Source organism: Phragmites australis, chromosome 19 (genome assembly GCF_958298935.1).
Source record: "Phragmites australis chromosome 19, lpPhrAust1.1, whole genome shotgun sequence".
In the NCBI taxonomy this organism is placed as follows: domain Eukaryota; kingdom Viridiplantae; phylum Streptophyta; class Magnoliopsida; order Poales; family Poaceae; genus Phragmites; species Phragmites australis.
Genome location: NC_084939.1, coordinates 18,700,571 through 18,712,507, shown reverse-complemented (window position 1 = coordinate 18,712,507; position 11,937 = coordinate 18,700,571). Strand labels below are relative to the sequence as shown.

The following is an 11,937-nucleotide window of genomic DNA, read 5'->3' as shown; positions in this document are numbered from 1 at the left end:
GTTACTTTATTTTCCGCTAAAAGTTTAAACCAACGATACATAATTGTCCTTTCAGTTCCTACACCTACTAGGGTGAAAGTGTTGATGTGCTTGTGTGAAGACTTTTGTAGGTTGAATAAGTCTAATGTCTTCTCAGACACCTTCATAAAGAGGTTCTTCATGTGTCCAAATTATGAGTATGACCCACAGAGGACACCATCCTTGGTGGTTACCATTAGGTAAAAACTTGTGGCTAAACTATATTACAACTACTTTTATTTACTATCGACCATACTTATCTCCGTTGGTAGTTTTCGTCACCTCTTTGGTAAGTTCACATAGTGGGTAGATATTAAACAGTCATAAGCACATATTTTCCTCCTACGCAATGAGCATTTGGCGTGGGGATAATTCGATCAAATGAAAGAGGATGAGAGGGGGAGGCTAAATACAAACGTATGTAGGAGAAGCTGAAAGTAGCTATTATTACAACTCTCCCTACAAAACCTACATCAAACAAATGTAACTATCCCAATAAAACTAGATCCTGCTGTTGCAACCATCTAAAAAACTAATTCTAACAATAGCTCTACATTGCTTGTAAAAATCTAGACTAAAAAAACCTACACATATCACTTAATCCTATATTTTATACCTAATCTAGATATAATGACTAACATAATTGGTTTGTAAAAAATTACTGAGATAAAACAATATACTTTAAATAACGTAGATTCTGGTAGAGCTTCACCACTTTTATCTCCCCTCTCTGCTCTCCTCTCTTTATCTGCTACGATGAAATATCGTTAACGAGCGACAATAACAAATAGATGCCAACGTGCGATTTTATACCACAACCTATCTCTCATTAGAAGCACGACATGCCACATGCCATCGTACTTACAACATACAACAAGAATTTATTTTTGCAATATTTTAAAATAGACATACATATATATTTGCAATTTTTACTTTAAAAAATAAAAAATAAAAAAATCACCAAAAATAGGGATAGAAAAGAGCAGGACAGTGTACTTATGCCAAGGCCGCCTTCAAGCTACGCCGCCGCCGGCCCCTCCCCGACCACCAGCGGCCGCCGTCTCCAACCTCACGTACCACTTGCCCTCGGCCCTCGCTTGGGTTCCCTCGCCTTCCGCCGCCGTGCGGACATGGATTAGGTTATTCTTTAGTTGGTAAGCAATCCTAGCTTTAGCTTGGATGGATTCCATTGTTCTAAGTCCATCCATTTAGTTGTGGATTCTTGTGCTGCGTGGTGCCCTACTAATCCAATCCATCCATGGTTCCATTAGGTTCTTCATCTTCAGTGCGCAAGATCGACACAGAGGACTTCTTGGTGCTCAATCTAGGTGCGGGTGAAGCTTATTTCCCCGAATTTTGGGGGTTTCAACTGTTTGAATCCCCACGCCCTGCGAAGTCAATCCTTGCCATGGCGTGCGCTGCTTACACTGCCAGGGGCCCTCTCAAGCTTGCTGCAAGGCACGGCACCAGTAATCACTCGTGCGATGGCTGGAAGTCTTCGGTATCTTACCCTGTTTATCAGGGGTGGAGTGGCAATTGCCCTTCTGTTGCGATACGGCATGTGGCGTCCCATTGCCACGCGATTGTTTGGGCTTCCGCAAGGTGGCACTTGAACCCAAAAGCTTCAGGAACCGTTGCTGGCATTGTTTCTGGTAAAATACTCATGGAATTGTCCAATTTGTTATCTTATTTTTAAGGAAAGAAACCAGCACTCTGAGATTAAATGTATTAATGTAAATGATTCAAGAGAAGCTGATTTGATTCTTGTTTTCTCTCTCTCTCTCTCATGTTTCAGATGAGAGGATAACCGTATTGGTCATTGGTGGTGGAGGAAGGGAGCATGCTCTTTGTTATGCCTTGAACCGTTCCCCATCTTGCAGTGTGGTTCTATGCGCCCCTGGTAATGCCGGTATTGCTCAGTCCGGGGATGCGACCTGTATATCAGATTTAGACATTTCCAACAGTGATGATGTTATCTCATTCTGCCGCAAGAAGGGAGTGGGAATGGTTGTAGTGGGTCCTGAAGCGCCTCTTGTCGCAGGTCTTGCGAATGACCTTGTCAAAGTTGGGATACCAACCTTTGGTCCATCATCAGAGGCTGCAGCATTAGAAGGATCAAAGGACTTCATGAAAAAATTGTGTGATAGGTACAATATCCCAACAGCTAAGGTACTTTCTTTTGCGTTCATGTTGAGTGTTAAGCTCTATAGTTTTGCTAGGATTATGGGATTTCGTTTTGGGAAGCTGCCTGGATATGGTGGATCATTGTGGTTTAAGAAAAGATAAACCATTTTTAGCATAAGCATACATATATTTCCTTTGTGTTGAGACAAGGTTGCTACCCATGCTCATCTTTATCTGAACAGATATTAGTAGTTCCAGCCACTATCAGTAAACATCTGTGAGTTTCTATGAGGCATGGGTATATTCGGCTTTCTGGCTGAACTATATTTAAATGTTGTTCATAATTCTTAAATTTTACCTTGAGATAGATTACTTTTTTAAAATGAAGTCATCATGTTGCTGCAGATAAAGGTACTTCTACAATGTAAAACAGTGTACTGTAAAAAACACAGCTCCTTCATTTCCAACTATTAACAACTTCAGATGTTACTCATACTGATGATGCTAATGAGTACTTGTGTTCCCTGGTGTAGTATTGCACGTTCACGGATGCTGTGAAAGCTAAACAATATGTCAAACAACAAGGAGCCCCTATTGTTGTTAAAGCTGATGGACTGGCTGCTGGAAAGGGTGTGGTTGTTGCGATGACTTTGGATGAGGCTTTTGAAGCCATAGACTCTATGTTGGTTCAAGGCTCATTTGGTTCTGCTGGTTCACGGGTTATCATTGAAGAATTTCTTGAGGGTGAAGAAGCTTCTTTCTTTGCATTAGTAGATGGTGAAAATGCTTTGCCACTTGAATCAGCACAGGATCACAAAAGAGTTGGCGATGGTGATGTTGGCCCAAATACTGGCGGTATGGGTGCATACTCCCCTGCACCAATAGTGACAGAAGAGCTGAAGGGCATAGTTATGGAAAGTATAATTATTCCCACTGTTAAAGGTATGGCAGCCGAAGGGTGCAAGTTTGTTGGTGTATTATATGCTGGGCTTATGATCGAGAAGAAATCTGGGCTGCCTAAGCTTATTGAATACAATGTACGATTTGGTGATCCAGAATGCCAGGTTAGTTCTTCTCTATGTATAAACCACAACCTTCAAGGATTCATTTTTATAGACTAACAGGTCAAGAAACACCCCTGTCCCATAATGTTAAACTGAGACCGAAACAAAAGCTTCATACAATCTAAGTTCGAGAACAGGGAAGTGCAGGGAGCTGGGGATACCTCCAGCAAGAACCCAGCACTGCCCAAAAATTACAAAAGGTACCTTGCTAGCAACTATAGTCAGTCCAAAAGTAAGTACAAAATGCTATCTGCAAAACAAGCTAGTCAAAGGTGCTCCCCATGACTCAATACTCATTCGGTAATCTTTCTTCAACAGAGAAGACATCTCCATGTTTGGTTAGTGCCTCTGAGGAAGTTTCCTCAAGCGCCTTCACATCCAAAAACAAGGCGATCATTTCATCTACCTTCAGGCTTAAGAACAAAAGAAAACGATCAATCTGCTCCCAATAGAATTTTCCAATACCTTAGTTCACTTTCAGTTTTCAACGAAGGAATGTGTCGCTCTAGAATGCATCTTCTAAGCTTTATAATTCATATACTTGTCTAAACTTAAACCATTCCAATTTGGGTTTTGGTTTCTACAATCACAATATGGCCAAGGAGTTTTTGTTGGATAATAGAATACAATGAATTTGCCTTTCTTTTCGAGTTGTTCTCATATGCAGTTTTGCCCTGAATTTCCTACTTGGTCCGCCTCTAATTGTTCACTTTACTCTTTACTGTATTTGCATCTTGTGCTTTATTTTCTTCCCATGGAAAAGTTGTTAGGAATCGCAACTTGTATTATCTGGAGGTCCTAGGCCACTATATATACACATGCATAAGTGACAATATGCAAGAAACTCCTTATAGTTTGGGGATATTACAACAACAACAACAACAAAGCCTTTCAGTCCCAAACAAGTTGGGGTAGGCTAGAGACGAAACCCATAAGATATTGCAAGTCTAGTCATGGCTCTGGCACGTGAATAGCTAACTTCCACGCACCCCTGTCCATGGCTAGTTCTTTGGTGATATTCCAGTCTTTCAGATCCCTCTTTACAGACTCCTCCCATGTCAAGTTTGGTCTACCTCAACCTCTCTTGATATTATCCGCACGCTTTATTCTTCCGCTATGTACAAGCGCTTCTGAGGGCCTGCGTTGTATATGCCCAAACCATCTCAAACGATGTTGGACAAGCTTCTCTTCAATTGGTGCTACACCAACTCTATCACGTATGTCATCATTCCGAACCCGATCCTTTCTTGTGTGGCCACACATCCATCTCAGCATGTGCATCTCCGCTACACTCAACCGTTGGACATGTTGCCTTTTAGTTGGCCAACATTCTACGCCATACAAGATCGTAGGTTTAATTGCTGTCCTATAGAACCTGCTTTTTAGCTTCTGTGGTACTCTCTTGTCGCAGAGGACGCCGGAAGCTTGGTGCCACTTCATCCATCCGGCTTTGATTCGATGGCTCACATCTTCATCGATTTCACCATCCTTCTGCAGCATCGACCCCAAATATCGAAAGGTATCTTTCTGAGGTATCACCTGCCCGTCAAGGCAAACCTCATCCTCCTCGTGCCTAGTAGTACTAAAATCGCACCTCATATATTCAGTTTTAGTTCTACTAAGCTTAAAACCCTTCGATTCCAAGGTCTGTCTCCACAGCTCCAACTTTCCATTTACCCCCGTCCAACTATCGTCGACTAGCACCACATCATCTGCAAAGAGCATACACCATGGGATATCACCTTGTATATCCCTTGTGACCTCATCCATCACCAAAGCAAAAAGATAAGGACTCAAAACTGACCCTTGGTGCAGTCCTATTCTAATTGGAAAATCATTGGTGTCACCATCGCTTGTCCGAACACTTGTCACAACATTATCGTACATATCCTTGATAAGGGTAATATACTTTGTTGGGACTTTGTGCTTCTCCAAGGCCCACCATATAACATTCCGCGGGGATATTACATAGAGCAATATATGTATCTAACACCCCCTCCCCCCTTAAACTCATGGGGGATCAACCATATTGAGTTTGGAGAGATAGAACCTATGCTGAGCTGTACTCTGTGCTTTCGTGAAGAAATCAGCCAACTGAAGCTCGGAAGGAACATATTGAAGAGCAATCATCTCATTCTGTACATGTGTCCGTGTGTAAGAAGCATCAACACCAATATGCTTGGTGAGCTCATGCTTCATTGGATCCTGAGTAATACTGATAGCACTAAAGAGGAGTAGGTGCAGGAGAAGAAACACCAAAATCCTCAAGTAACCATTGTAACCAACTGAACTTTGTTGTCAATAATGCCATGGCTCGCAGCTCAGCCTCTGCACCAGAACGAGAAACTGCGGTCTACTTTTTAGTCTTCCAAGCAATGACAGAACCATTAAGGGAAACATAGTAGTCAGAAATAGATCGACGTAGCCTAAGTTGCATCAAAATAAGCATGAAGCTGTAAAGAGTTGGAGTGGAAAAAAGAGACGACGAGAGATAGTCCACGAAGATAGTGCCAAACACGTGAAGATGACTATAGTGGAGCTGAGGGGGAGTAGAAACAAACTGACTGAGGATGTGCACTGCATGAGAAATATCAGGACGAGTGACACCAAGGTAAACAATACTCCCAACTAGATGACAGTAGCGAGTAGGATCAGCAAGAGGCTCACCATCAGTGGACCGAAGCTGAAGATTAAGCTCCATAAGAGTGTCAATAGTGCGCTCATCTGTGAGAGAAGCACGATAAAGAAGATTATGAATATACTTCTCTTGGGACATAAAGAAACCCTCAGAAGTAGAAGAAATCTCAATCCCAAGAAAGTAACGAAGAGAATCAAGATCGGACATAAGAAATTGCTTATTGAGATGAGCCTTCACAAAGGTATTTTGCTCAGAATAATCTCCTATAATAATCTTGTCATCAACATACAAGAAAAGAAGAGTCCGATCAAGAGAAGAAGTGTTAACAAAGAGCGCAAGATCATGAGCACTAGCAGAAAAATCAACAGCAATGATCATAGAAAAACACTCAAATCAAGCAAGGGGCTTGCTTAAGGCTATATAGAGTGACGGAGACGACAAACCATACCCTCAGGAACAGAATACCGTGACGATGGGTGTATGTAGACCTGCTCATGTAACTCACCATTAAGAAAGTCATTCTTGACATCAAACTAGGAGATACGTCAATGACGCACAGATGCAATAGCAAGAAGAGTGCGCATTGTGGTCATGTGGGTCACCGTAGCAAAAGTCTCATCATAATCATGACCATGCTACTCCTAGAAACCATGGGCGACAAGACGAGCCTTATAATACTCAAGAGAATCATTAGAGCAAATCTTAACCTTATAGACCCACTTACACGTGATAGGATGAACATGTGCAGGAAGATGAACAAGATCTTATGTGTCGATGCTTTTAAGAGCAGCAAGCTCCTCTGCCATCGCATGTTACTATTCCTGATGAGTAACAACGTCACGATAAGAAAACGACTCAATAGGAACAGCACCAGCAAAGCCAAATCGATTAGGAGGACGAATGGAATGGCGATCACAAAGAGAGTAACGAGGAGAGGTGTGACAGCCTAAAGTCGTTAATCAGGTCATTAAGCATTAATGAGCATCATTAGCATCATGTTTATTGTTTTGAGCAATTTTTGGCATGTGTCTTAAATTGAACTCAAATTGTTAAAGTTAATATTAAGTAATGCTTTGTGAAGAAAATCACATATTTGCTATGCAACATAAGGTTGGAAACAATTTTAGAAATTAGTTAATGATAAGTGAGGAATATTAGTGATTTTTTCCAAATTTTTGGGAATGATTTTGAAGACATAGAAATTACAACAAGTTAGAAAAGTTTGCTACTTTGGAGAATTTTAAATTGAAATTGGCTCAAGCATTATGGATCAAACAAGATAAAATGGGTTGCACAGCAATTGTAGTTTCATACAAATTTTGTTCCACGAATTTTGGACCATAGGAAGATATCCAAATGGATTGGGTTGCACAGGAATTGTAGTTTCACACAAATTTGTCCCACGAATTTTGGACCATAGGAAGATATCCAAATGGATTGGAAAAGTGGAGAGGGGATTTTCTTTCGACCAGCACTGTTCACGCCCATCCCGCTCTCTCTGCTCGTCGTCGGCTTTGTTGACTCTGGTGGCCACTGCCACGTCGTCGGTAGGCCTAGCACGACACCGAGCCTTCCAGTGGAAGCGTCTGTGGCCTTATCCCTTGCCCCTCGCCGCTCTCTCCTCTCTCTCCCTCACTCTCTCGTTCGGCCGAGCCCAATCCCAGAGCAGAGCAAGCACGCCCACTCGTCGTTGCTTCAAAATCCGACGAGCCCGAGCTCCAATCCCCGGGCCCAAGCCTCTCCAGCCGACTGACACCACCCCTCCGACGTGCGCTGCCTGCGCCGCCTGACAACGGTTGCCCTGCGCCGCACGGCTTCCCGGTGCGGATCCGCCATCTGCTGGTCCGTTAGCCTCGGCGGTATTTGCTGGTTGCCCGACGCCATCCGCTCAGCCTCCGCGCTCCTGCGTCGCTGGATCTGATCGTGTCTAGCGCTGGGCCACTAAGCCCCCATCAGGTCTTTCATCGCCCCCACCGGATCTCGCAGTCCTAGCCTTTGCAGCACCGACCTTTACTCCACCCGGCGCCACCCACTCGCTCCGCTGGATTCATCCGTCGGCGTTGCTTCCTGATTCGTCGGTGTCGCCTCTTGCTCCGCCTCCCTCCGGCCTCTCCTCTACACCATGCAGCCCTGTTGGCTGTGCATTGGCCGTTGGAGTTGTGATGCTAGCCTCCTCTCGAGATATCTGGGGGTTGTTTTGTTGAAATCTCCCTTCTGCACCCTCAACTACAGGCCGCTTCTTCAGGCTCTGGCGCATGACTTGCACCACTACATGGCTCGACTACCTGACGGTTTTTGTGACGTTCAACTGCACCGAATTCTCAGGCACCAACTGAAGCCATACAATCCCATGCATCTTTGTTGCGCATGGCTTCCACCACGGGTAGCAGACCATTCCATGCTCAGAGTCCTTTTGTATTGGACTTTATTCAGGGCAACAGTTCAAGCTTTTTCGACAGCCTGCTGGGCACACACAAAGGCATCCTCCATCGCCGCCTTCGGTCCTGCAGCGCCAAGAGCTTAGACAACCACCAGAGCTCGCGGACGAGCTGTCTTGAAGGGGTGGTGTGATGTTATGGGCTGAGCTTAGGCTTGAGATATATTTTGTTAGTTAGTTTGTATGGGCTGGAATTACTGTTCACGGCTCATACTGTAGCTGCATGGTACTGTAGCCGAAGTTAGGGATTAGTTCGGATTGCTATCAATTAGATAAGGATGGCTAGTATTTGATAACTTAGGAGTCAAGTAATCCTCTATAAATAGAGAGGAGATGTATCAGTACAAGGTAAGCATAAAATAGATAGAAAGAAGGTTCAGAGCCTCTAGAGAGAGGGCGAACTCATCTATCTATCTGCTACCCCTTCCCATAATCAAAATCCATATCAGAGTAGCAAATCTTGTTGGTGCAGAGCCAGATGTAGCAACCAGGCGACGAAGCAGTGTCATAATCTCCTGTTGAATGTCACTTGAAGAGGTAGTTGAGGAGGTAGCGAGGTAGAAACACCAGAGGACCATTGTAGATGCTTCTTTCGGTAGCCATTCGGCTTGACATGGCCCTCCTTGCTGTAGTAGGTGCAGTGAGGGCGACCACCACTACTTGTAGAGGGTGCAGGTGGTTGCAAGAGTCGCACGAGGAGGAAATGACGGTGTAGTCGAAGACATAGGCATAGTAGGTGGACGAATAACCCATATTGAAGGAAGTAGCAGCGGTCCAGAACCATACGGATGAGTCTCCTCTGAGCGCAACTCCGTAAGAGCCTCCACAAGCGTGATACGAGGATGTCAACTAAGCAGCTGAGCCTGACGCTCCTCAAACTCTGGTTGAAGGCGATTCATGAACTCGTAGAGACGTCAAAAGTTACGTTTAGCACGCAGATCCAAGCAGCACTGACAAGAGTGGAAACCAGCAATAAAAAGAGAGTCCAATTGACACCACACATCTGACATCTGAGCATAGAAAGCATTAACTATGGCATCACCCTGCTGAAGAGACTGCTCCTGGCGAACAACAGATAGATAAAGAGTATCCCCAGATGGCTCATAGGTCAATGAAGATGAGTCAACATCTGAAAGGTAGTAGAGAACTTAACAATCTCGAAAGAAAACATGTGCTTCACACTAGCAATCAGAATAGACATCACATGAGCATCATCATTCATCCACTGAGCATTGTAAGACAACCGATCACGGTATAACTCCAAAGCTTCCTGATAGGCAGAGATAGCCTTCTCATAAGCAGTTGTGGCGATGTCAATAGCCGCCTTGTCTCCTTTGTCAACAGTCGGTTGCACAGGCTCCGTCGGAAGCTCTAGGGAAGACAGACAAGGAACATCGCTACAGAGAACACCCCAAAGACGAAAGCTGCGCATGTGAACACGCATATGTTGCGCGAAGTCCCGGTAGTTGGCACCATCAAAGATCATCGAGCACCGAGGAACTGAAACGGTGCTCAACGATATCCTGAAGAGGTGACGAATGACGGTGAGAGCGCAAAGGAGAGCGGCAACCGATGGCAAGAGCGAAAAGGGAGCGACGAGCAAAAACAAGAGCGCGACAAGTGACGACGATAGTGCAAAGATAGCGGCGAGCTGCTGCAATCTTCTTTTTCTTTTTTTACCTTAGGCAGAGGCTTATTTGGATAAGAACTGAACCAAAGGAAGCCAATATTGTGACTTAGCGGGAGTCGACAACATCAGGAGCAGGCGGGCATGGGCGACTGACAGGCGCTGGTTGGGCGGCTGACGGGAGGATGCCGGCGAGGCCAGGCGGCACCTGTGTAGAGGTGGGCGGTGCCAGCGGTTGAGTGTGTCGGGGCAGAGGCAAGCGGGGACCGGGCGGAGGCAGGTGGGGCTGGCGGCCGAGCGCGTTGAGCACGCATAGGAGGCATCACGTCGGGAGGGAACCAATCTGGCACGGATCGACATTAGACTAGGGAGGAGCGCGCCGTCAAGAAGGAGCAGCGAGCGTGGACGTGCCTGAGCCTGGCGAGCGGGGCACGCCGCGGAGAAGCAACACATGGGGGCAAAGGGAAGCCGACAACCAATGACATGGAGAAGGAAGCTAACGACCGACGAGGAGGAGAGGGAAGCCGACGGGAGAGAGACGACAGCTAGATCTAGACGAGTTGCAACGCGTAGAAAAATCTGGCTCTGATACCATGTTAAGAAAACAGCTTGTATTCCCTGGAGGCTCTAGATCAGTATATATACACATATACAAGTGAATATGCAAGAAAATCTCTTATGGTCTAGGAATATTACATAGAGGAATATATGTATCTAATAGAAGTTAAATAGGTTGCATTCTTGTAGTTCATTGAGAATGGTGCATTTGTGTGGTATGCAATTATCCAGGTGAACAAAGCAACGAATTTCATGAAAAACAACCAAGCAAAGTCCACTGAGAAATATGCGCCTGCCCCTTGAGGATTAACCGTTTTAATCACTATACAGTTTCAGTACTGTTATTTTTTTGGATCACTGTGTAATTTTTTTTGAAGAAATCTATATTGGCTGCAAGAAAATTATTTAGGGTGTCAGCATATTTGTAATAGAATTACTTTGGCATTATATAAGTTCATATATTTTGCTCATATCAAATTAAATCTGGAAGACTGTCCATGTCAAAAGCAAAAGATATAAAGCACATCGAGCCTAGCATCGGCTCAAAAACAGTCATTTAATGAACTTTCGGTAGGCCCATGTGAATTTTTTCTTTGTTGCTTATTTAACTGTGCTTGTCTAGTACACCTCAGAATTATACTGTCAAAATCTTTAAGATAGTATATGGTGTTAGCTGTTTAAATAACTTCACCAAATTCTGATTACGCTTTTCTCTACTAATGTTTTTCTTGTCCTCAGGTTCTGATGATGCGATTAGAATCCGATTTGGCACATGTTCTGCTATCTGCATGCAAAGGAGAATTAGGCAAGGTTTCACTAACCTGGTCGCCCGAAATGGCAATGGTGGTTGTGATGGCAAGCCAAGGATACCCCGGTTCTTATAAGAAGGGGACTGTAATAAAAAATCTTGACAAGGCTGAGCAGGTTTCTCCAGCTGTTAAGATATTCCATGCTGGGACAGCTCTGGATGGAGACGGCAATCTTGTAGCTGTGGGAGGCCGGGTTCTTGGTGTCACTACCAAGGGCAAGGACATTGGAGAAGCAAGGGAAAGAGCATATGGTGCAGTAGATGCTGTTGATTGGCCAGAAGGGTTCTGCAGGCGTGACATTGGTTGGAGAGCACTGCGGCTTAATCAAATGGTTTAACTACCCATGAGATCTATTCTGGAAAACCGCAACTACAGTGAGCTTGCAGTGTTATGAGTAATAAGAAGGGAAATAGTGACAATCACTGCTATGGTTGTGGAAAGTCAAAGTATTGCTAGTGTAACACTAGCACAATTTTTAACACTTGCTGCTTTCAGCATGATTTGGTAGATGTTTGAACTGATCTTATGTTCGCACTAACATTTGAATGAACGCTACCATCAGAATTCTGAGCTACTTTGCCTTCCTCAATTTTCGGATAAGTGGATCTGTGCTCAAATAAGTGTGGCATATCTTAACTTTTTAATACTGGGTTATTATTCAC

At 44.3% G+C, this 11,937-nt stretch overlaps 1 protein-coding gene across 1 annotated transcript; it reads left to right on the top strand.

The window, feature by feature from the left end:
• Positions 1–996: 996 nt before the first annotated feature.
• Positions 997–11,849, top strand: LOC133900331 (phosphoribosylamine--glycine ligase-like). Its single transcript, XM_062341420.1, has 5 exons — positions 997–1,172; positions 1,290–1,670; positions 1,814–2,187; positions 2,676–3,206; positions 11,205–11,849. Exons 2-5 carry the CDS (start codon positions 1,427–1,429, stop codon positions 11,610–11,612), a joined length of 1,557 nt encoding a protein of 518 aa, XP_062197404.1. The 5' UTR covers positions 997–1,172; positions 1,290–1,426; the 3' UTR covers positions 11,613–11,849.
• The last annotated feature ends 88 nt before the right edge of the window (positions 11,850–11,937 follow it).